Here is a 25,791-nt window from a genome sequence, read left to right on the forward strand (position 1 = left end):
ATATATATATATATATATATATATATATATATATATATATATATAAACACACACATATAAACATATGTAAACACATTATATTGTATAAATATATGTATGCATAATATTTTATTTTACATGTAAATATCAGTAAAATAGTTGCAAGCAAAAATAAAGCCGGAATCATTACAGTTTTTAAGGAAAAATGCAATTATACTTTTCCTATATATAAAAGTGCGAGGCACAAAATTGTAATAACACATTTTGTAATGGTACCATTATTTGAAACTATCGCTACATCCATCGTGCTGAGTTCAATATATTCCCTAAATATTAGCTAATTCATATTTCCACTTTAGGATAAAAAAGAAAATTGGGGACGAATATTAATAATTTGTTGCGTAAAACTTATGTTAGACTTTGCTTTTGATAAATCAAACAATAAAACATGTTAGGAACTATTATGAACTGTTTTAAACAGGCCTTTAGTTGGTTATTATTAACTGTTTATAAACAGTCAATAATAAACAACTAAAGGCCTGTTCAAAATATAACTTATTATAAACAGGCCTTTCAAAATTTTTAAAACTTTTAGTAATACATAAAAAGTATGCGCAAGACTTTTCACTTACCATGTTTTGTATTGAATCTTACTTAAATTTGGAATAACGGGAGATGCGGAAGTTATCGGACAAATCCTAATTTCATTATTTGAGCATAATAATTAGTTTTTGTGGTTTTATGCGTAGGCATAAACGTTTTATAAAATATAAACTTTATTATTTGAAACACAATTATTTAAAATGAGGTTAAATGCAGCTGAACGAGAATCTTTTCGGAAGCGACTAAAAATGTTTTTTGTAAATAAACCTAATATATAAAAAAAAAAATCGTAAACCATTTTAAAAAAGAAAAAAATTTGCTCGAAGTACAATATATGATAACCTAAAAGGACTTGAAACTGTTCAATCGTTTTCTGATAGAAAGCACCCTGGTCGTTCGACATCCTGGACTAGAGAAAAGAAAGCCGAATTAACGAGACTTGTCAACAATCGAAAAGGGGTCAGTCAGAGAAAAATAGGTATTAAATTGGATGTAAATCAATCGACAATTGATCGTCAGTTTAAAAAAATGAATATTAAATATAGAAAACGTGAAAAGACTCCAAAATACACTATAGAACAACAAATAAAGACAAAGAAAAGAAGCAGGAAACTAGTTAACCAACTCCATAACACAAAATCGCTTCTAGTCATCGATGGCGAAAAATACTTTTGTTTTGCAGGGGACAACATGCCTGGAAATTCTGAATACTACACAAACAACAAAAGACATGCCCAGAAAGTGTTCGTTTTATAGGAAAAGAGTAATTTCCAAAAAAATTATTAATGTGGATAGCCATATCTGACCGTGGTATGTCCGAGCCATTGTTTCACACTTCCAAGGCTGTAGCGATCAATTCATCAATTTATATTAATAAATGTTTAGAAAAACGACTTTTTCCATTTATTCACAAGTATCATGGAGACTTTAACTATTTATTTTGGCCAGATTTAGCAAGTTCTCATTATTCTAAAGATTCTCTAAATTGGATGGACCAATATGTCTATTACGTTGATAAAGAATCTAATCCCCCAAATGTGCCACAAGCACGACCTATTGAAAATTTTGGGGACATTTGGCACAGAAGGTTTACGAGGGAGATTGGAAAGCTTCAACAAAGCAAGTTTTGATTGATCGCATTAAACTAAAACTACAAGAAATTGATTTAAACTTTTTACAGTCGCATATGAAAGGCGTCAGAGCAAAATTGAGATCATTTGCAGATGGTGGTGTTTTTTCATATAAAAAATAATATATTTTTATTAAAAGATAAATGCTTTATTTAAAAAAAATATAATAGCAGTTTGTTTTTTTATTTATAAATAAGTTATTGACGTTTTTATTTTGTCCGATAACTTTCGCATCACCCGTTAGAAACCAACTATTACTTGTGATCTTAAGTGGGCAACACTTTTAGTTGGCCATAAGAGAAGCACAGTTTTTTTTAGTAAACACAAAGTCGAGCATTTAATTATTACTTTTGTTGATTGTTATTGATTTCTTGAAATCAATAGGAATGTAACAACGTTTTAATGCAAAAGGTTTTTGCATTAAAAGGTTTTTGATTTTGGAATTGATTGGAATTGAAAGGAATTGATTGACAAATACTGACAATCAGGATTATCCTTTAAAATTTTTTTATCTTGTAAATCTTTAAAATCTGTCATCAATGTAATTACTTTGAAGAGCGCAAACTTTTTTAAGTGTTATTAAATGGTCTAGCTTTAAGATCTATATTTCTAAGTAAAAACTTTACAGAAGCAAACTTTAAAAACAATAGAAAGGCTTATGTATATATATATATATATATGTATATATATATATATATATACATATATATATATATATATATATATATATATATATATATATATATATATATATATATATGTCTATATATATTTATATATACATATATATATATATATATATATATATATATATATATATATATATATATATATATATATATATATATATATATATATATATATATATATATATATATGTCTGTGTAATAATATAATATAAATTATGTCTGTGTATTCTACAAATAGAGCGCTCAATGTTCTTAAAGAACAGACCAATTATAAATTAGTAAAAACACTTATCTTACTTTTATGTTCAACATTATGTTCCTCCATCAGTAGATTCATCAGGAAGCCTTACTGATGAACCTACTGATGGAAAAACATGATGTTAAAGATAAAAGTTCGATAAGTGTTTTTCCTAATTTATATATATATATATATATATATATATATATATATATATATATATATATATATATATATATATATATATATATATATATATATATTTGTATATATATATATGTATAAATATATATATATATATATATATATATATATATGTATATATATATATATATATATATATATATATATATATATATATATATATATATATATATATATATATATATATATATTTATATATATATATATGTATATATATATATATATTCGGGGTGTCCAAAAAAATTTTTTGAATTAAATGTTGCACAGTTTTAAATATTGTTTCTTTGATTGAAAAAAATTTCTGTGCAAAATATTAGGTGTTTTGGATAATATTTAGAGGTTGCTCAAGGAAAATAAAAATTTACTGTGTTAAAAGCATTTGCCGCAACAACAACATTTAAAAAACTTGAGTTATAGCTATGATATACAATTAATCATTTTCAAAAAATTCCTTAAATAATGCAAATAACACTCAAATGATGCACTATTTACAAGATCAAAAGTTTAGTCTGTAGCAACAGTGGCATATGTCATCATATTTTATTTGCGGCAATCTAGAATGCATTTTTTGTTGTCCTCAGTAACTTGTATTAGTTTCTGCATTTCAGATTCAGTTTTTGTGATAGATTGATTAAATGTGCTCATAAGAGCAACAGAACGCTCAGCAGTGTCATTGATAACTTTCACAGATTTAACAATTGCTTTAGTATAACGAAATTCAGCAATTTCCTCCCAGGTCTTTGGAACGGTTCCAGATAAAATGGTTACACCGAGACCAAGTGACTGCAAAGGAGCAGTTGATGATAATGTAACAAGCTCATAAATTTGCTTCTTTTCCAACTTGTTTAATTCTGCTGCTGGACACTTTATACCCTTGACACTCGAATTAGCTCCACTTTGAATCATAGCTTCAACAATCAACTTTTTTTCTGTGTCACAAACCCTGTCAGAAATTATTAAAAGTGGAATCATTTCTGACCCAAGGTACCAAGTGTGATTTTGAAGCTTCTTCACAGTAGCATTTAAAATGACCTTGTTGATCTCAGAATATTGTTTAATTCTTGTGAAGAGTATCAGGTCATTTGCTGGAGCATCACTTGCAATTGGACAGGCAATCAACGCTGGTACATAGATATGAGCAGCAACGATACAAAATTCGCACAAGTTGTTCTGTTCTTTCATAGTCAGCTTGAATTCATTTCTTAAGAGGTATATCTTCATACAATAGATGACTTTAGCTATCAATTTAGCCATAAGATAAGCTCCCAGCATGCGAAAGCAATACTTCTTGGTGGTATAGTCTAATAACGGAAAACCCAAAATTAAAAGGCACAGCTCGATCATCTCTTTGCAGTCTTCTCTTGGTAAGTACGAAGAGTCATCTGATAAGAAAGGCTGCAGAAAGCTGCCAGCCTCTGATCTAAGTTGCTGAAGCTGTGGTTCAGCAAGATAAGCGTCATCTAATGAAGCATAATTGGCTTGATTTATGCTTGGCCAACACTTCTGAATTCGTTCAAATAAAGCTATGTTGGGCCCACTGCTGGGTCCAAACAAAACTGAGTATATTTCCTCAATAATTACTTCATGCATATGGTGACAGCAAGCAAAGTAGAGAAGATTTTTCTCCATCAACTTCTCTAGCAAGATGCACGCACCATTTTTGGAACCCGTGTTTGACGCTGTTGTGTCAAAACACATACCGACAATATAATTTGCAACATTCCATATGGTCAGTAACTGAAAGGTTGGTTTTGCTTGTGCCAGTCCAGTGCCAGATGATATCTTTACAACACCCAGTATTTTCTCCAGATTACGACCAGTCACATCAATAGCAATTCTATCAACATTGGACTTTGAATTTTCATAGTTGGTGCTGTCTCTCATCATTTTACCATCCCAGTGGACGATCAAATGTTGTTTCTCACTTGACATAAATTTCCGCCGAATATGATTTTCAGTTGATGAACGGTGCATGATGCGTTTGCAGCGGACTGTTGATCTTGATAATGGTGTACTTTGGAGGTCCTCTCCACTTGCTCTAGCAATTGCAGCTGCCAAAATAGTGAATTTTTGGTCAGATAAATTGATTCGATCAAGTGTGGATGATACATCTGGAGAAGACAAAATTTCATTGAGAATATGTGGCTTTTTATTTTTAGAAATTTGTTCACAGTCAGTTTGATTGTCAGATCAGATTGTCAGTCAGATCAGATTGGGTTACTAGTTTTTTGTGATAAACCGGAATTTCTATTTCATAATCATCATTGTCATCAAGAATGTCACTGACTTCTATTGCTTTGCTATCACTATCACAATCAAGACTAAAGTGGCTACAGCTAGGGGTAAGGACAACATTTGCTTTTTGACTTCTCTCTTCCTCATTCTGCTTTCTTTTTGTTTCTGCTTGTTGACGCTCTGCTGTTTGCAGAGCATTGTTTGGTAGGTTCTTCTCAGGTTGACAAAAAAATTACAATTAATGAAAACGTTTTTCAATCAAAAACGTCAGATGACTAGATGGCTGCTTGTCAAATGACCAAAGAAGTTAGCTCATAAAAGAAAATGGTACATCAAATTTGTTTAATATTTTATCCAAATTGAACATGGATAAAATTAGGAAATTATTAAGGCGTAATGCTGTTATTGTAAAACTAAAAAAACAATTGAGCAACCTCTAAACATTAATTTATTTTAATTATCTTTTGCACAGTAAATTTTAATGGCAATTGGCACAAAATAAACTAGTGTGCATTCAGATCAGAGAAAATTATGTTATGTGAACATGTGGTTATGTGAACACCCCTAATATATATATATATATAATATATATATAAATAATATATATATATAATATATTATATATATATATTATATATATATAATATAATATATATATAATAACTCCCCTAATATATATATAACACCCCTATTATATATATATATATATATATATATATATATATATATATATATATATATATATATATATACATATATATGTATATAAATAAGTAAGTTTAATTTTGCTGTGAGCATATATTCAGCAAGAGTGCTCGATGAATGATATCAGAGCTATATGATTGATTTTATATATATTATAAAAAGAGAGAGAGAGAAATAGAGAGCTCAATGTTCTTAAAAAAGAGACCAATAAATTATTAAAATATTCTAATAACCTAATTTTTACTTCGACAGGCTATTTTTCCTTCTGTAGGGTCATAAGGAAGCTACCGGATGAACCTACAGAAAAAAATACAGCCTGTCTGTATATATATATATATATATATATATATATATATATATATATATATATATATATATATATATATATATATATATATATATATATATATATATATATATAGTATATATATATATATATATATATATATATATATATATATATATATATATATATATATATATATATATATATATATATATATATATATATATATATATATATATATATCATTTATGCTGAAAATTAGGAGCTGCGCAAAATTCGGCAGACATTAATCATATATTTAAAGAATTTAAAGTAAATAAAAAGAAAAGTAAATTAAAATTGATTGAACCATCCTAAAACAAAGTAAAAATTGTATTTTTTACTTTGTTGAAAAAATTTGTAATTTTTTAATAATATTTTTTTGTGTATGTTTACGATTTAATGCAAATTTTGCCGAGTCACACCCAATTTTGTTAGAGTTTCCTTTTTTTAAAATTTTTAACGGAAGAACCATAAATTAGTGGAGAAACTTTAGCTCTTATATTATTTTTGTGGTGTGGTTTTTGTGTATCATCAATAGAATCTCTTTAGGTTTTTAATATGTTTTTTTGTTAATGTTAATTATTAACGACCAGTTTCACAATCAGCTTTCAACTAGTAGAATCCTTTTAGTGTATAAGTATTCTACTAGTTACACATATAGTGTAAAAGTTTTACACAACATGTGTAATAAAATCAAAAAACGTCAAAAAAACCTTTCGTATGATTCACTCCAAAGAATATCAAGTAAAATTAAAAACGAATTTTTAAAACCCAATGCTTTTATATGTTATTAAAATATAAATTTTGCAATCAATTTTTTCTGATATTACTGTTTTATTAACATTTCGCGTGTGTAAAAATATCCGAGACGGGTTTTGGTCCACAGACATTCCGTTCACGAAGTTAACGCCTTATCCAAATAAATAAGCTAATCGCGCATATGAGCAGGTAAAATAATATACATATTGTAAAAAATTGTTATCTTCTTCCCATATAAAAAATAAACTTTATTAAAATCAACTAAGATAATTGACTTAATGCAAAACTAATTATTGAATATTGTATTGTCATCACAAAAGAGTATGTATGCAAAGTTTGAAGAAAATCTATCATCAGAAAGTGACTCAAAAATTGATTGCAAGATTTGATGCTCACAGACAGAAACGAGGAGTTAATAAAAACATTGGAAAAAAATAAACAAATAAAATTTTTTATACATGATTCAACGCAAATACGGAAAAATGATTTTTTGATAAAGAATAATACAGGTATTAAAACAGGTACACAGTGGGACAAAATCCCGATTTCGTGGCCAAAAGTCAAATTTTTGAGTTTTAACCCCGGATAAAGCACTTTCTTTAATGATCGAGAAAGGAGAATCAAAGCACTCTTATCAACTATCAAGAAATATAGCTAGAGCACATAAATGCAAATTATAACCATCATACCTTGAAGTAGAAAAAGCAAAATAACGTTGTTATCCATCAGTTATGTACACAACTGCTAGTGAGTTGTGCGCACAGATTGAACTACAGGCTTTACTTGATCATACCACATCTAGAATTATACAACTTCAGGCTAATATCATTGATACTCTAAATCCGGAAAATTCTGCAAAAATTAGTACTTTACTGTAAATGGGGATGTGATGGAAGCAGCGGTCAAAGTGTTTATAAACAAAAACTTACTGAGACTGTAAAATCTGATGAAAGCATTTTTTATACTTCTCTTGTACCTTTACAATTAATACACAACAACCACGAGACGGGTGAAGCAACTATTGTGCGGAAAAATCCTGGATCATCATCTCCGCGATTCTGCAGACCAATACGATTGCAGTTTGTACATGAAGATGTACAGTCAACATTGAAAGAAGTTTCCGACATTGAACTGCAGATTGAGGGTCTTGCACCATTTGCTAATGAACAAAATGGAAAATCCATTTTAGTAACTTATTGTATGTCATTTACGATGAGAGACGGTAAAGTCTGTAATGCAGTAACTGGTACCACTTCTACACAACGCTGCTTCCTGTGCAAAGCTCTAAGAATGTAATGACATCAACAACATTAAAAAAATGGAAATTACAATAGATAATTTAAGACTTGGCATATCTATATTGCATGCATGAATTCGTTTTTTCGAGTGCTGTTTGCATCTGTCGTATAAGCTAACAACTGAAAAGTGGCAAGCTTGTTGAGAGTAAGATAAAAAGAATGTGAAAATACGCAAGGAAGAAATACAGACTCAATTTAGGATAAAACTGGGGCTTATCGTTGATCGACCAAAGCCAGGATATGGAAGCTCTAACGATGGAAATACAGCGCTCCGCTTTTTTCAAAATACTGCTATATCTGCTGAAATAACTGGAGTCGATGAAAAATTAATTCACCAATTTCATGTTATTTTGCAGGTAATTTTGAGCGGGTTTGATATAGATGATGAAAAATTCAAAGACTATTGCGTAAATACCGCCCATTTATTTGTTACTTTATATCCGTGGTACAACATGCCTACATCTGTACATAAATCGCTGATCCATGGAGCAGAAATTGTAAAGTATGTCCTTTTACCGATTGGACAACTTTCTGAAGATGCCCAAGAGTCATGCAATAAGGACATTAAAAACTTCAGATTACATCATTCAAGAAAATGCTCAAGAGAATCGAATATGAGAGACATTTTTAATAGGCTCTTATTAACATCAGATCCATTTCTCTCGAGCATCAGGAAATTGCCCCAGAGACCTGTAAAATCTCTACATCAAGAAGCTATACAATTGTTAAAACAACCTGAAGTCACCAGACAAGAGACAAGGAACGATTTCGATTTTGATACAAGTGGTTCAACATCAGATTCCGAATCGAATGATTTAAACATTGATGAGTATGACATGATGACGTGATTTTTGTTACTAGGATTAAAGAAACAATTTTTTTACATATATGTGAGTTAACGTTTTACCAATTTAAAAAAAATGACAAAATTAAAATTACAAATTTCTGTTTTTTTTATTAATAGTATAAATTTGAAAATAATTTTGCAATGTTTTTGCTCTAATTTAACTCCTGAATCATTAGCAATGACCTTGAAAACCAAACTACATGAGATTTCATATTTTCAACGTATGAACAGTTTTGGCTGCCATATTGAAGCCGCCATTTTGAATTTTTTAAATCTGACCTCAGATTCCTAATCAGCAACCTCGAAAACCCTTTTGTAGGTGATTTGGGAATTTTGGCCACAAAATAAGTATTTCGTCCCACTGTGAGGTAAAGTTGTTTTTAAAATATTTTTTGTAAGTTTAGTTTCTACTATATACTAATAAATAAACAAATTTAAAAAAAAATTATTTCTTGCTAACATATTTTGTTAGCAATAAAATAATTTTAATTCTAAATTTGTTATATCAACTTTTATAAAAATCAATATATCTTCATTCATTGTGTGTATTTGTTAAACAATATTTTTGAAAAAAAAAATTTAATAAAAAAAACTTACGTAATAATCCACGTTTTAAAAAAAAAAGTAGAAACCAAATTTTTGACATAATTTAAATTTTGAAGTTCGTTTTACAATTTTTTTTTTTTTCACGCATACGTTTTTCTTGCGTCTTACGTGGTAAATATGCAAAAAAATAGTTGCTTAAATTATTTACTCTAGTTTAAAATATTACTCAAAGTTGTTTAAAATATTAATTTTAATTATTCATACTTTAAAACCAATCTTATGGAAAACCACTACCTATTTTTTTTAAACATTTTCTTAGATTTTACATTTTATAGATTGAAAAAGGTTAACTTTTTATCACTAAAAATGTACAAAAAAATGTACATAACACTATATCGCTGTGGTAAAACGTTTAATTTTTTTTTGATGTCTCTTCATATTTTGTTGTTTAATATTATTAGTATTAATATTATTAACAATGTAAATATTGTTAAAAAATTAACACTATTTCAATGTGTTATTAAATTACAAATAATTGCATTTAAAATTTTTTCTTTGTAAAATCACCATTCACTTCTGTCTGTTAAACTAATCATTCGACGTATTGACTACGCTTGAAATAGTCAGGAGGCTTCAGTTCTTGAGTCAATTAAATCTTGTTAGCGAGTAAATTTACTTCTTTATTCAAAATTTGAATAGTTGACGTTGGTGAGATGTTCAATTTTTGAGGACGTCAACGAGTAAAGGTTGACGGCTCTTCTGCTACATTATTGCCAACAAGATCAATTTTTTCCGCAAAGCAAACTGGGCGAGCATGCACAGGTGTTTTCACATTTTTTACAAAACCGGTACGCTAAAATTCGCCACAATTCTCTCGATTGTGAACACAATTGGTTAACTGTTCTAACCAAAAAATTACGAAGTGCACAAAATGCATTTTGGTTTGAAAGCCCATTTTCATGAAACCTTCAACAATCCTAAAACGCTTCTCAATTGTATACTACTCTATGGTTAAATTTGTCAAACACTGAAACAAAGAAATGTCCGATTAAGTTGACGTTAAGGTGCAACTCACAATTAACATCGTGCATTATGGCTGAACCACCCTTTATTAGGATTGTGATAAAGCTTTAAGTTTGTGATAATCTATTTTTAAATACCTACTTTTTAAAACGCAAGTGATAAAATACGCTAATTGTGGCAATAAACATATTTTTAAATATGAAGAGTAAAGCCAGTATTTTTTAGCAAGCAGCTTAGATTTTATCACATTGCTTTTTATAATTTATATAATGAATTCACTATTAACAATGCATCTAATATTAAAATGTGTCTTATGAATTACTATTTATACTAAGAATAATAGTCTACATAAGACTAAATTCTATTGAGAAAATATTACATAAAAAATAAAACTCATTGAAATAAATATAAAATATAGAAAAAAAAACATTTATTATGAAAAAGTTGTTTTTAGTTATGGCTTTTGAACTAATATAGGGTTTAAAACATTTGATAAAAATGATAATAAAAAATTGATTGCGCTGGTATTAAAACTTTTATTATGTAAAAATTGCAGACATGTAAATAGATGTTTTTTGCATAACTTTTTATGCTTATTCCAAATTATTGATTTTTATTTTAAAACTATTCTAAAAAGTAAGGTCATTGGCCGAATCCATTAAAATAAAAGGTTTAAAGAATTGTAATGATATTGTATAGGATTTTATTCATATCTAATACCATTGTGGGAGCCAACTGAAACACAATTAAATTTGTTTTTTGAATTTGAATAGGGTGCTGTTTGAAAAAAAATTCAAACAGCACCCTATTCAAATTCAGTTATCTTAAAGCTTGTTCGTATTTATAAAAAACGTAATTAAAAAATTGCATTATAAAATAACATGTAAATAGTTATTTTTTACACAATTTTTTATGCTGATTCCAAATATGTTATCTAAATTTTTGTAGCAAGAAGATGTTTTGTATTTCGACATTTAATAATAAACAATTATAAAAGGAAAAACAAGCACAAAACATTCGATGGATGATAAACTTCAATCATGTAGAAAACTATTGGAATTTACAAAATTTTTATCAAAATTGCAATATTAAAGCAAACTTACATTTGTTAATTATCTTAATTATTTGTTAATTATCTATCACTATGTAATTAGTCTTTTAGATGAGCAGCACTATGATTGTGACGTTTCAATGACCATCAAAAGTTGGCCATCATATTCATATTCCGTCGACATTAGTATCGACTCTCCTTTGCAGAAATGTCCTGGTAGAACCTTTCATCCTGTACTTCATTATATACACCAAGATTTGCAAAAGAAGTAGTCAACGTAGGAGTTCAAAAAGTGCAACTTGACGAAAGGGGCAACCCAAAACCCAAAATTCGGCTACAATGTTAATTGTAATAACATTGTAGCCGAATTTTGGGTTTATATATATAATAATAACAAGACTTTTTTAATTGTAAATTTAATAGCTTAAACTTTTCTAATATTATAAGTGTTACGGAAACTTGGTGCTCTTTTTTCAAACTTAAAAAAAGTTCTAATTTTCGATTTAAGAACCTTGAATTAGTTACATTAAAGACAAACAAATAAACGCGGTGGAGGAATTCTGATACACGTTAAAGAAAACATTATACATAAACTGCATTGCATATTGCAATTTAAACATTTCTGATAAAGATATAACTTACTTATAAACAGCTGCTATAGGCCACCTGACGGTGCATGCAAAAGTTTTAGTTCTTATTTATATAATTGAGGATTTTAATATGGACTGTTTTGTTTATAACGATGACAAAAAGTAAGAAGTTTCTATGTTGAAATTTTTTTAGCTGGAACAATTCCACCTATCAAACACCGAAAAAGAGTAACAAAAAATTCTGCCAGCCTCATTGGCAAAATTTTTAATGCAAATATCTTTAACAACTTCTTCCAAAAATCATAAATACTAATATATTGGACCGCTTTCTCTATTTACAAAATAGAACTGTAAAAAAATTGTATTTACAACTACTGAAAGGTTAACGAATTTGAACTTCAACTATCATTACTCCATTGGGGCATCAACCCACGATGCAAGAAACATTTAAAATGTATTTCTGTTATTATAGTTATAATGTATTTCACCAGAAAGTTTAGAAAATGATTTATCATAAAATGTAAAGTTTAGAAAATGATTTATCATAAAATGTAAAGTTTAGAGAATGATTTATCATAAAATGTAAAGTTTAGAAAATGATTTCTCATAAAATGTAAAGTTTAGAAAATGATTTATCATAAAATGTAAAGTTTAGAAAATAATTTATCATAAAATGTAAAGTTCAGAAAATGATTTATCATAAAATGTTACGTTGTGTTACGTCCTTAAATTACACATTTTCGTTATACTACAATGTAATATATGCAAAAAATACATATATATAAACAAATACAAATATAACAAGGTGTTATTATTATTATTATTTTTAACTTTTATTAGTTTTAACTTTTATTCATAAATATTTCAAATTTAAAATCAATAAAAAGGAGATAAAACATGAACAAAAAAAGAAGGGAAGTTTGGAGGTTGTATTTTGAACAATATTTGTATATTATAATGTATACTTCATATAAAATAAATTTGTTTAAAAACTCAATTGAGCAAAGCATAAATTAAAGTATAAGAATTAAACATAACATATAAGAAGTATATTTATAAGAAATAAATAAGAATAAGAATGATTTAAAAAAAATTGCTACGAGAAAAAAATTTTTTGACACCCCGCAGCGATTTCACCCTCCGGAAAATTTTTAGAACCCTCAAAAAAATCATCAAGTAATTGTCCGCCAAAGACTGCTACTTAAAGACTGCTACTTAACAATTTCATTTCTGCAGCAACTTTTACGCTACCTCTTCTGATACCTTTTCAGAAAAAATTTTTATAATCCCCTCAATGGTTTAGTATTATCAAGCGGCCATTCCATGGAGAGAAAAAAAACTATTTTAACAGCATGTTGGTTGCATTTGTTAATTGTTAATATGAAACTTGAAAGAATCTCCATCGAATCCAGCAACAGCATCCATCATAAAGAATATAAGAGTATCCTCAGGGAATAGCACTTTTACTTTATTTGATGTAAAAACGCGAATTACTTTTTAACGTAAATTACTTTACATAACTCATATAAAAATATAAAACTTATTTACATTTAAAAGTAATTCGTTATTTTTTTACATAAGTTATATAACGTGTAATACTTAATTACTTAAGTTAAATTTTTTAAATGAGTAACTGTCACTTGAAAAAGTAATTTACTTTTACAAGTAAAAGTTATTTGCATTTTTACTTTTACTTTAAATGAAACTTACTTTTAATAGTAAATCGTGAAAAGTAATTTATTTTGAAAAGTAATTTTGGTTATAATTATGTAAAGAATTTACATCAATTTATAATTTACTTTTTATATATAAAAAAAAGTTATTTATGAAGTAAACTAACGTAAATATAATATTTAAATAACATAACACTTACTTTACAAAGTAAAATAAAACTACATCGTAACAACAAATTACTTTTACAAAGGATAGTTATTATAATTAGGGGCAAATATAGTCAAGATGCGGGTACACCAGTAGTGTAGAGACGGCCTCCATGCCGCATGAGTGCTAATAAGGGCTGCTAAATAACCATTGATTTTTTATATCATTTTTTTCGTTGAGCAGAATATGTTAGTGGCTATAATAAAACTTTGTTTTGGTAATATCACGCAATATAACATTTTTGGTATCCGCAAGGAAATCGCCTGCTAAAATAGTTTTCAAAAAGTTACGTTATTTAAACTGTCTGATATAATTTATATGATTAAAAGAGTGGTTATCAGATACAATCTTTTGTTGGGTTTTATCATATATAATCTATTTGGAAAAAAATGGTAAGGAAAGCTGTTCAATCTTCTACTATAGGTTGTGGGCACCTCCTTTTTGTTGCGTTGGTGTCAAACCCGCATAAGGATGATTAAAAAAATAAAATCTTATTCAAATAAAATAGTGCTTTATAATAAACTTGTCTTTTTTTTTAAACGTTCCAAACTACCTTCGAGACTAGCTAGAGCTCTGAAACTTCCAACATTTGTGTAAATTTAAAAAAAGTACATTTTCAAATTGTTTTCAGAGCCAACTATAGAACTCAACTTTTTTGAATCTCTTTTTTTTTTTGATTTTACTTGGTCTTTCAGACTTTTCTTTGATTTTATTTTATCTTGATAGCATTTGTGAAGTCCCGATAAGCATGCGTGTTAAATTTGTTTCCTTGTCATGGGGGTCGTGCCCTTATTTTTTTCTCTAATATCTTGTTTTTCTTTAAATTTAAGGTTTATCACTTTTTGGAAAGAATAATTTTTTGCAAAATAGATTTATAAAGGCATTTTTTTGATTTATTTGTTTTAGTAACAATTTGTTTTACGGAAGGAAATAGCTTAGTGGCCGTGATAAAAATTTACCGTAAAGAAGCCGGGCATATTTGTAGCGATGCTGCTGCTTATCGCTTCTCTTATTCAGTGTGGTTATTTTCAGGGCCATCCCGAAAAGGTCTCTTAAAGGTGGGAGAGGGAGAGGGGGGAAGGGTTTGTATGTGTTTTTTACCAACTAGACACACACACACACACACACAAAGGATCCTCGATATTTAAAATTTGCCAACTATATTTCAAAACTAGCCAACTGAAATGCTAAATGTACAAACGTGCTAACTCAAATGCATACATAATGGCTTGAGGGAGGAGGGGGAAAAGGATACCCCTTTTGCCCCAAGCTCGGGACGGCTCGCGTTGTAACAACCAATCTAACAGTTATGAAAATTAATTTTTCATTACTGTTAGAGTGATTGTTACAACGCGAAGTTTTAATTTATTTATTAATTGCGATTCGTAAAACTGTTGTCTGGAATGAACTAACTATATTATAATTTAATATTATGTAATTTTATTATTATAGCATATGTATATATATATATATATATATATATATATATATATATATATATATATATATATATATATATATATGTATATATATTATTTATAAAAAGGCGTAGTGAAATATTTTTGATCAGAAGACATACGTGGCCTTGCTCCTAAAACTTGCGGCTCTAGGTTCAGTTGCTTGTGTAAGTTTTGCTTATACTAGCCTACGGTATCTAGGCCACTGATCTACACGCAGATAAAGATATTAACTTTAAAAGTTCTAAATTTTTCATGCCCATATAAAAGTACCGTAGTTGTTTAAACCAAGACTTTAGAGTCAAAGGATATTCTTAAGTAGATGGACATTTTTCGTATCAAAGTGGCAAAAATTCTTTACAAAATAAAGCGTACTCAGAAGTTCATGGCTTCTTAATCTACAGGGCATGGTGTTTTAGCCCCCTTAATTCAAGTTTAAACTTTCTCTCCTTAGTTTTTAAATAATAAATACATTTAGGAAAAAAACTTGTAAAAAAGAACTAACAATGTGCCAATTATTTTCTTTTTAAATAAACTGCTCTTCTGAGTCTCCCAATGGTATATGCGCCTTCTGCTAACTCCCTTGTTTCATATTTGTCTAAATTCTAAACCTTTCCAATGGTTGAAGTGAGTAAATATTTTTGAAACGGTTTGATTCAGAATATGGTTATTATAGCTAAAACTATCATGGACCGGAACTAGAGAGGGTTTTAATCATGGGCAGAAACCTATTATCGATATTTTCAAACTTTATAGGGAAGAAATATTTAAAACAAATGCTGCGGCAAACTAAATGTTAGTGACTGTAAGTTTCACTTTTTTGCATAACTTTTGTACAAGATCCTGTCAAAGTGTAAAATATAAAATATAATTGTAAAATATAAGTAAATTTACTTATTTCCTTTATATAAATTACTTTTAATTTACTTTACAAACTATATAAAATGTAAGGTTAAATGTAATTTAAATTGTAATATATATAATTTATTTTTAATAAAGATTTGTTATTACTTATAAAATAAAAAATTCCTACTTAAAAAATATAATCTTATTTGTAAATTTAATTTACATTTGCTAGCATAAAACTTTATGTAATTTACTTTCATATGCATGTTATTTTTTAATATAATTTTTTTTTAATTAGTTGCTTTTATAGGTAAATCTAAACTACAGTTTGAGAAACTTTATACTATTTAATAATATTTTCAAAAGTAATTAACTTTTTAATGTAAAAGTAATTTGCTTTTTCATGTCACTTACTTTTACATATAAAAGTAAATTACTTTTTGATGTAATCTTCTTTTACATAACTGACTTATGAAAGTAAAAAAACTTTCATTATAAAGTAATAGTCGTTTCAAAAAAAATAATGTAAGTTTACATAAAACTTTTTCAGAAAAATTAACTTACTTGAGTAAGTAAAAAAAAGTTAAGTAAAAGAGCCATTCCTCGTAACCTCTTGTCCAGTACCAGCTGTTTGAGTAATAAATTTTTAAATGCCATCACCTGTATTATTAAGATTTAGCCCTGATCCGCCTAAATATTGATCAGAACAGCTTCTGATACCAAGTACTGAAAATTGTTGGGTACCCAAATAAAACCATTAGGTGCTACAGTTTGAAAACCATCATCACTATTTAACATATTGGATTCATTATAAACATTGCAGCTGATTCACTAAAGCATCGATAAGACTTTTCTACAAGTTGCATTTTATTTGAATAAAGTCTCTTAGGCTGTCCATTATTTAAAGCATCAATTCTAGTGATATTCATTTAGTTTGACTTTTCTGGTTGTCTTGCAAAAGAGGTAGATTGTGGAGCGTAATTAAAATATATTTTAAAGTGAAATTTGCTTCAATGAACGTCCAAAACGTGTAACGCTAGCTCTAGAAATTTCTTTTGCGAATTGCTCATTTTCAACAACTTCATATTGCAGAGCTAAATTATTCAAACCATAGTTTGGAGTAGCTGAAGCATAAGTTGAAATAATAACTTGAATTTGGTAAGAGAAAACTATTTCATATTCAAGTTGATTTAAAAATGATGAAGGATAAAATGGCCCTCTCCTATTAAGTAATTCAAAATCAAGAAGCGTGCAATACTTTGAACCACCAGGAACTGGACCTTGTCCAAATGCAAATGATATTGCAGCATTAGTTCTAGTTGTTAAATCAGTGCTTGATCCAGAAGAGCTAATTTCCCTGGATTAGCTTGGTCATCAATACCTTGCATTAATCTGTCTGGAAGAGCTCGTACTGACGAAGGTAAGAATATATCTCGAACATTCCAATAATCACTATAGTCAAAAGTACTTACTACAAGTACTTAGTAAAAAAGTACTATGTTAAATTTCCTGACCTTTGTTTTCTTATTGCAAGTTTATTAATAATGATTCTTCCAAGATTTGCCACAAATCTTGCTGTTAGGTCTGCACCTCTAGTGAGAACAACATTGTAAAGCAAACGAACTGATCCAGACACTACTATCATTGATGGTGACAAAGTTAGAAAACGAATTAAAGAAGCTTGACCTGATGGGTTTGCTAGTGTTACTGGATTTAAACTAACGGTAATGATTTGTCTTTCACTTTGGACACAATACACTGTAGTAAGGTTGCGCCGAGGGTCTAACAAAGTATCATAACTTGATTGAAGAGATGAACTCATTATTGTTATATTTAGAGGTGAGATAACTATCTAATATACTGTTCTTTACAAGATGGCCTTCACTCCCTGATGGGACTGCAGAAACATTGTTTATTGATATTGATCCAAACGAGGCTTTACCAGAAGTGGAAATAAAGTTTCGTGTAGTAACATCTGAACCAGGAGAAACAATTTCATTTTTAAAAAATGAATGGTACTGTCAAGAAAGAAAATATTACTGTTCAAGAAAATGATCTAGAAACAAAATTTAAAATAATTAAAGCACTAGATATTTTTTATAAAAGACTTAAAAATTATTGCGAAAAGATAAAATAAAATAGATAAAAAAAGAATTAGAGGTAAATTTTTCTATTCTGAAGATGAAATTGTTTTAAAGCTACAGCACCGAAGAAAAATAAAACTTATATAATTTACATAACAAAAAAATCATAGAAGAAATTTCAAAGCTTTGAATAATAGCAATATAAAGCAGTATATGTTTAGAGATTTAGGGATTTTAAAACCAACCCACTTATATCTGACAAAGATCTTAACACAATTAATAAACTTGTTAATAAAAGGAGCTCAAATATCTGCAGTTTTAGAATTGTAACTACAGCTAGCGATTTTTTTCTAAAAGCAACAATTACTAGCATGAAAAGAGAGATGCAAAGTACAACTGATCTTCTTGAAGAAGAAATGAGTAAAGAACGTATAGCTTAATTTACTGTAAAAAGAATTAATGATGAAATAAAGGCAATAAAAGATGAAGAATAAGGTGATACCGAACTTGAATTAATTAACTGTGATAAAGCTGTTAAAGAAATGAAAGAACTTAGAGTTAGAATTTAAAGTCTTAAAATTTAATCAAGAAGTCAAATAAAAGATATTCGACGAGTAGTTAGAGCATTTTTTTACAATGAACGGCTTACTTGACGACAAAGAATTGAACTTGCTTTTCGCGAACAGGGGATAACAGTATTTGCTGTAATATTAGCATTTGGACTTGTTAATAATGCAATTGTTAATAAATTTACTAGTGATGTTAATCTAAACAAAGTTAGTGATCATGATAAAGGTGGTGATCCTGATAAAAGTTGTTCAAAAAACAAAGACTTTCTTAGCTATCTTGTAAACTATTTAAAAGGGCTTGCTTCAAAATTTGCCGACGCAATTCCTATTACAGGTAATACGTTATATTGGATTTTTATTATTGGTTCAAAAATTAGATTTGTTGCACAAAAATGGATCCTTTTCATAAGATAGTATGGATTCTTTTCATAGCTGCTGGAGCTATAGTCATACAACTAATTGATAAATATAATAGCAAAAAGAAACGGAGTGTAACAAATAAACGACGTTAAGTCATAAAAATGGCAGTTGAAACTACTACACGCGGTGGATGGGACCCACTTGAGCATTTTAGTATTAATATAAATGGTGAACTAGGCTAATACAACGGCTATAACGTTTTAACAAACATACCTGTAGCAGGGTCAGATGAATTCTATTTTGGTGGAGGCAAACATTACTACCCAACTACAGTGTTTAATCAAAACTTTTAGTATGAACCTGTAGAAACTTTACCAAGTGTAATTTTATCAATACAATACGTTATGTTAAACAAACTGACAAATCACCTACTCCTATAAAAGATGTATTACGTTGTCCGAAAACAATTGCTGATCTAGAAACTCCTGTAATACATGTTAACGCAAACATTTTTCTTACTTACTTTAATCCGCAAGTAATGCATCCACCTCAGACTTGAGTAGAACCATCTATAAGTAATACATATATAAATGTTTTAAATTTTGCTCTGTCATTAGCTACTGCGTATTGCGGAGTTTCAACGCTCATGCTTTATTGTACAAACTCTTATATGTAATGTACTTTTAGATTTCATGTTTATTACACTGTGAGGCATATTTTTTGGCGGCTTGGTCTTACATTACCATTTGCAAAAAATTTTAACCCGTGAAACACTGTAATTGATAATGATCAACTTGAGGAAATAAAAAAAGAATTTAATATATTTGAAATGGGTTTACAAACTTGGGTATACCCTTTTGACAAGAGACGTTTTATTCAAAATGGAAAAACAGGAGCAAGTCAAATAATAAATCTTTCAGCAGGTCAAATTTCAGAGAGTACGGAAGGATTTACTTCTGCAGGAGTTAGAGTGTTATCAGGTAGCATACCAGCGTACACAATCTGTGCTATTAGCACTCAGCTTGCTGTTAGGTCATCTATTGGTGGTACAAATTCAGAAGCTAAAGAAGCACAATACGAATTTGTAAATGCTTTTGAAACTTATATTAAACGCCCGAAAAATCTAAGGGATGATATAAGCCAATGTCAAAGCATGTTAAATAATGCAAATTCAAATCTTAACTTTAGTATAGCTCCAGGTCTTTATTTATTACCGTCAGACGAAACCAACAGAAATAAGTCCAACAGAAACAAAACGAACAGAAACAAAACCAACAGAATCAAAACCAACAGAATCAAAACCAACAGAAACAAAACCAACAGAAACAAAACCATCAGAAACAAAACCAACAGAAACAAAACCAACAGAAACAAAACCAACAGAAATAAAACCTACAGAAATAAAACCAACAGAAACAAAACCAACACAAACAAAACTAACAGAAATAAAACCAACTGATGTGTATATTTGTACTAACAGCCGTAGAGAGGAGCTTACAGCTCTTGTTGCGGCCTGAGGTATAGGTATTGCAACTTTTTATGTTCTTACCAATTAAAGGTATAAATTTGTAATGAAATACAAAATGGCTCAAACACATAAAGTTTACTAGACTAGCAACTCAACTGTAACATACACATTAACTATTTCTTTAGTGACGTCAATCTACTCAGAGATTGCTTTGAAACGTATGGTATGGCAAGGTGACTCAGGCTCTCTAAGCATTTCAACTGGTCTTTTTGAATGTAAAAAATTGGCAAGCAACACTGCAACTTATCAAGGATCCCCAAAACGAATACTCGAAACTATGCGTTTTGAAATTGAGGGAACAAGTACTTACCAAATTTGGGAACCAATTAATTTGAGTTGGCACGCTCTTCAACTTTTTCAAGTAATTGACCAACTCCAGTTCAAGTTTTACAAAATTTGATGTAAAAGTTATTAGTTTCTCTGAAGCTTTTGTTGTTTTTGAAATTAGAAAAAAGCCTTGCTGCATATTAAAGAATAAATTAAATATATAAATTGTTATGGAAAAAGATTATTCCCAGTGCTAGCTAAAATACCATAATAGAAAATGCCAGAAAATCCAAGCACATGGCGTTTTAATATAGCTTTATCATGGATTCAGCGTATTACAACTATTTCAGATGACTTTCTCAATAAAACCATTAAACGTAAAAAATTTCAAAGAGTTTATCTATTGCTGCTACCATTTGTGATAAAGTTGGACTTTTATCAGGAGTTGTTGCAGGCTCTATTGCTCTTACTGTTGCTGGTGCTCCTGTAAGCATTACACCAGTAGCAACTGGTGCTTCATGCGGAGTCATCTGTGTAATGCTTGGTTTAATGCAAAAAAATATATGATATTGATTTGATATTGATATTGATTTGATATTGATTAAATATTGATTTAATATTGATTTGATATTGATTTGATATTGATTTGATATTGATTTGATATTGATTTGATATTGATTTGATATTGATTTGCTATTGATTTGATATCGATTTGATATCGATTTGATATCCATTTGATATTGATTTGATATTGATTTGATATTGATTTGATATTGATTTGATATTGATTTGATATTGATTTGATATTGATTTGATATTGATTTGATATTGATTTGATATTGATTTGATATTGATTTGATATTGATTTGATATTGATTTGATATTGATTTGATATTGATTTGATATTGATTTGATATTGATTTGATATTGATTTGATATTGATTTGATATTGAATTGATATTGATTTGATATTGATTTGATATTGATTTGATATTGATTTGATATTGATTTGATATTGATTTGATATTGATTTGATATTGATTTGATATTGATTTGATATTGATTTGATATTGACTTGATATTGATTTGATATTGATTTGATATTGATTTGATATTGATTTGATATTGATTTGCTATTTATTTGATATTGATTTGATATTGATTTGATATTGATTTGATATTGATTTGATATTGATTTGATTTGATATTAATATTGATTAATTGATAGTGGCCCGGAAAATGTACTTCTCATTGTTAGATATCCAATGATATCTAACTATGAGAAGAGCTTAACAAACACTCCAACATTCAGGCTGAACAGGTTTTTTTTATCGGATTAGGAGGAGGAGCATATACAACTGAAGGATAGTTTTAGGTTTCAATAAAAGGTAAATTACCGCAAGAACTCCTGCTCCTACTAATAGCGGGTGATGCAGAAGTTATCGGACAAATCTTAATTTAATTACTTGAGCATAATAATTAGTTTTTGTGGTTTATCTTTGATTTATTCACAAAAACTGATTATTATTTGAGCATAATAATCAGTTTTTGTGGTAAGATGAGGTTAAATACAGCTGAACGAGAATCTTTTTGAAACCGACTAAAAATGTTTTTTGTAAATAAACCTAATATAAAAAAAAAAAATCGTGAACCATTTTGAAAAAGAAGGATTTGCTGGAAGTACAATATATGATAACCTAAAAAGACTTGAAACTGTTCAATCGTTTTCTGATAGAAAGCACCCTGGTCGTCCGACATCCTGGACTAGAGAAAAGAAAGCCGAATTACCAAGACTTGTCAACAATCGAAAAGGGGTCAGTCAGAGAAAAATAGGTTTTTAAATTCGGTGTAAATCAATCGACAATTGATCATCAGTTAAAAAAAATGAATATTAAATATAGAAAACGTGAAGAGATTCCAAAATACACTATAGAACAACAAATAAAGGCAAAGAAAAAAAGCAGGAAACAAGTTAACCAACTCCATAACACAAAATCGCTTCTAGTCATCGATGACGAAAAATACTTTTGTTTTGCAGGGGACAACATGCCTGGAAATTCTGAATACTACACAAACAACAAAAGACATGCCCAGAAAGTGTTCGTTTTATAGGAAAAGAGTAATTTCCAAAAAAATTATTAATGTGGATAGCCATATCTGACCGTGGTATGTCCGAGCCATTGATTCACACTTCCAAGGCTGTAGCGATCAATTCATCAATCTATATTAATGAATGTTTAGAAAAACGACTTCTTCCATTTGTTCACAAGTATCATGGAGACTTTAACTATTTATTTTGGCCAGATTTAGCAAGTTCTCATTACTAAAGATTCTCTAAATTGGATGGACCAATATGTCTATTACGTTGATAAAGAATCCAATACCCAAAATGTGCCTCAAGCACGACCAATTGAAAATTTATGGGGACATTTGGCACAGAAGGTTTACGAGGGATATTGGCAAGCTTCAACAGAGCAAGTTTTGATTGATCGCATTAAACTAAAACTACAAGAATTTAATTTAAACTTTTTACAGCTGCATATGAAAGGCGTCAGAGCAAAATTAAGATGAATTGCAGATGGTGGTGTTTTTTCATATAAAAAATAATATATTTTTATTAAAAGATAAATGCTTTATTTAAAAAAAATATAATAGCAGTTTGTTTTTTTATTAATAAATAAGTTATTGACGTTTTTATTTTGTTCGATAACTTCCGCATCACCCGTTAAGTATGGAGATAAATCCATTACTTGGATTGTCTATTGTTTTTCAATTTTTTTTTTAACTTCTTCTTTTTTTAAAAGTTCCTTTTTACTTTTTTAAAGCTTATATTGTAATGCAACTTATATCTCATTTTGTTTTGCGGCAGACATCTGCCCAGCTCTTACTCTTTTTTATGATTTAATTTTTACCTCTGACTGCTTGTCTTCTTCCATTTTGCCATTAAGTATATACTTATGTGCAATTTTTAATCGGTTGCTCGTGATTGCTAAGCATTTGCTTAGGAACTTGCTCTGATTGCTGCTTAACAGTCCAAGTGGTTTTGTTACATCAACATGATTTATTGTTGCTAAAGCAACGGTTTAAGCAATTGAACAATTTCTAATTTAATATGGTGGTAGACTTAAAATGTTAAGGTGTTAAACTGGTTATCTGCTCAGGCGTCATTTCTGATTACTCTTGATGTGTTAACTTCTCCAGCAAGAATACATAAAGCTTTTTGAAGGACAGGATTATTTTCAAGATCTTCCATAAGTGTCTCATGATTACCAACTGGAAAGACTTTTCTAGTGAACCCTACATACATTACTACAGCCATTTTTGAAATTGAATTTCCCATCCACGTCCCATTCTTTCTATATATTGTGAATAAAGAATCTGCTTAGGCGTCATTTCTAATAATTCTTGATCTGTTAACCGTCGTCAAAGAAGCTTTGCACTGTTTCCTTCTGAAAAAGCAGCTGCTGGTTGTTATTGGTAAAGTGTGATAGAACTATCTTCTTTACACGATAACACTTCAACCTCATCTGACTCCATTAAATCTTCTAAAACGCTCTCCATTGTTTTATTTCTTATGTAGCGTAATATTTTTTTTCTCCAAGTACATGATAACACTAAACTTGTAATAATTATTCCAAGCAAAAGCAAATTTATATAAATTAAAATCATGGCAGTTCTACTCTTGAGCGTGTTAGTAACATGCATCAAGGCAGCAGCATATTCTATAGATCTAAGATGATTTTTAATCAAGTTAATCTGTTTATCTGAAATAAGTTGACAATTCTCTTCTACAATAAGTTTAAAAGAAGACCTGTCTCTTTCATCTCTTTACTTATGAGCTCAACAATACATTGCACACCACACCGTTCAATCCAAAACGCTAGCACGATATCAAAGCTCTCATCACAGATAGTTTCACTGTTTAGGTAGATTTGATTGTTTTTTATTGTTGGACAAACAACAAAGACAAGAGCTGTCGGCCTTCTCTTAATAAGGCAAAGCACAAGCTCTGTTTTACCCGAGTTGGTTGCTAACACAACTGATAAATGACCATGCATAATAGAGAATAGATGTATATTTAAAATACATTTATTCAAAATGAATAATCCAAGCCCGCCTCTAGTTCCTATTCCTAATAGAAACTTGTTGACTATGAGTGAATACCAGCCAGCATTATAAAAAATGAAACTTCTCTAAACTTCTTCTAAAATAATTAATTAAATAAGTATTTTAAATAGCATAAATTGACAGGCGCAGGGATGATTATCTTTGGCGCTATAGCTAATGCTGTTGCGTTTACAAGAAGTGGGGTATTAGCACAAACTCTCTCAGGAGATAAAAACAAAACAATTGAAGAGCAAAATCAAAATGATGAAGCTGTTAAAAAATTGAAAAAAGCAACAGTTTATTGGAATCAAAAAAGAACTGAAGCTATTGACAAAACTAATACTAGACTGAAGGAGAATCAAAAGTTAAGCAAAACGATTATGTAAAAGCTAGTCGCCTTTAATGTAAAATGATTGATGATAAAAATCAATTAGATTGTGATGGAAAGTGATGGAAGTAAAAGGAGC

At 29.0% G+C, this 25,791-nt stretch overlaps 1 protein-coding gene across 1 annotated transcript in view; it reads right to left on the bottom strand.

The window, feature by feature from the left end:
- Positions 1-9,695, bottom strand: part of LOC105848540 (uncharacterized) — a 55,792-nt gene extending 46,097 nt beyond the window's left edge. The window contains exon 1 of the mRNA XM_065815450.1: positions 9,613-9,695. Within this exon, the coding sequence (XP_065671522.1) occupies positions 9,613-9,661 (49 nt within the window). The 5' untranslated portion in view covers positions 9,662-9,695. The remainder of the gene's footprint in view (positions 1-9,612) is intronic.
- Positions 9,696-25,791: the final 16,096 nt, after the last annotated feature.

This window comes from Hydra vulgaris, chromosome 13 (genome assembly GCF_038396675.1).
Source record: "Hydra vulgaris chromosome 13, alternate assembly HydraT2T_AEP".
Lineage (NCBI taxonomy): Eukaryota > Metazoa > Cnidaria > Hydrozoa > Anthoathecata > Hydridae > Hydra > Hydra vulgaris.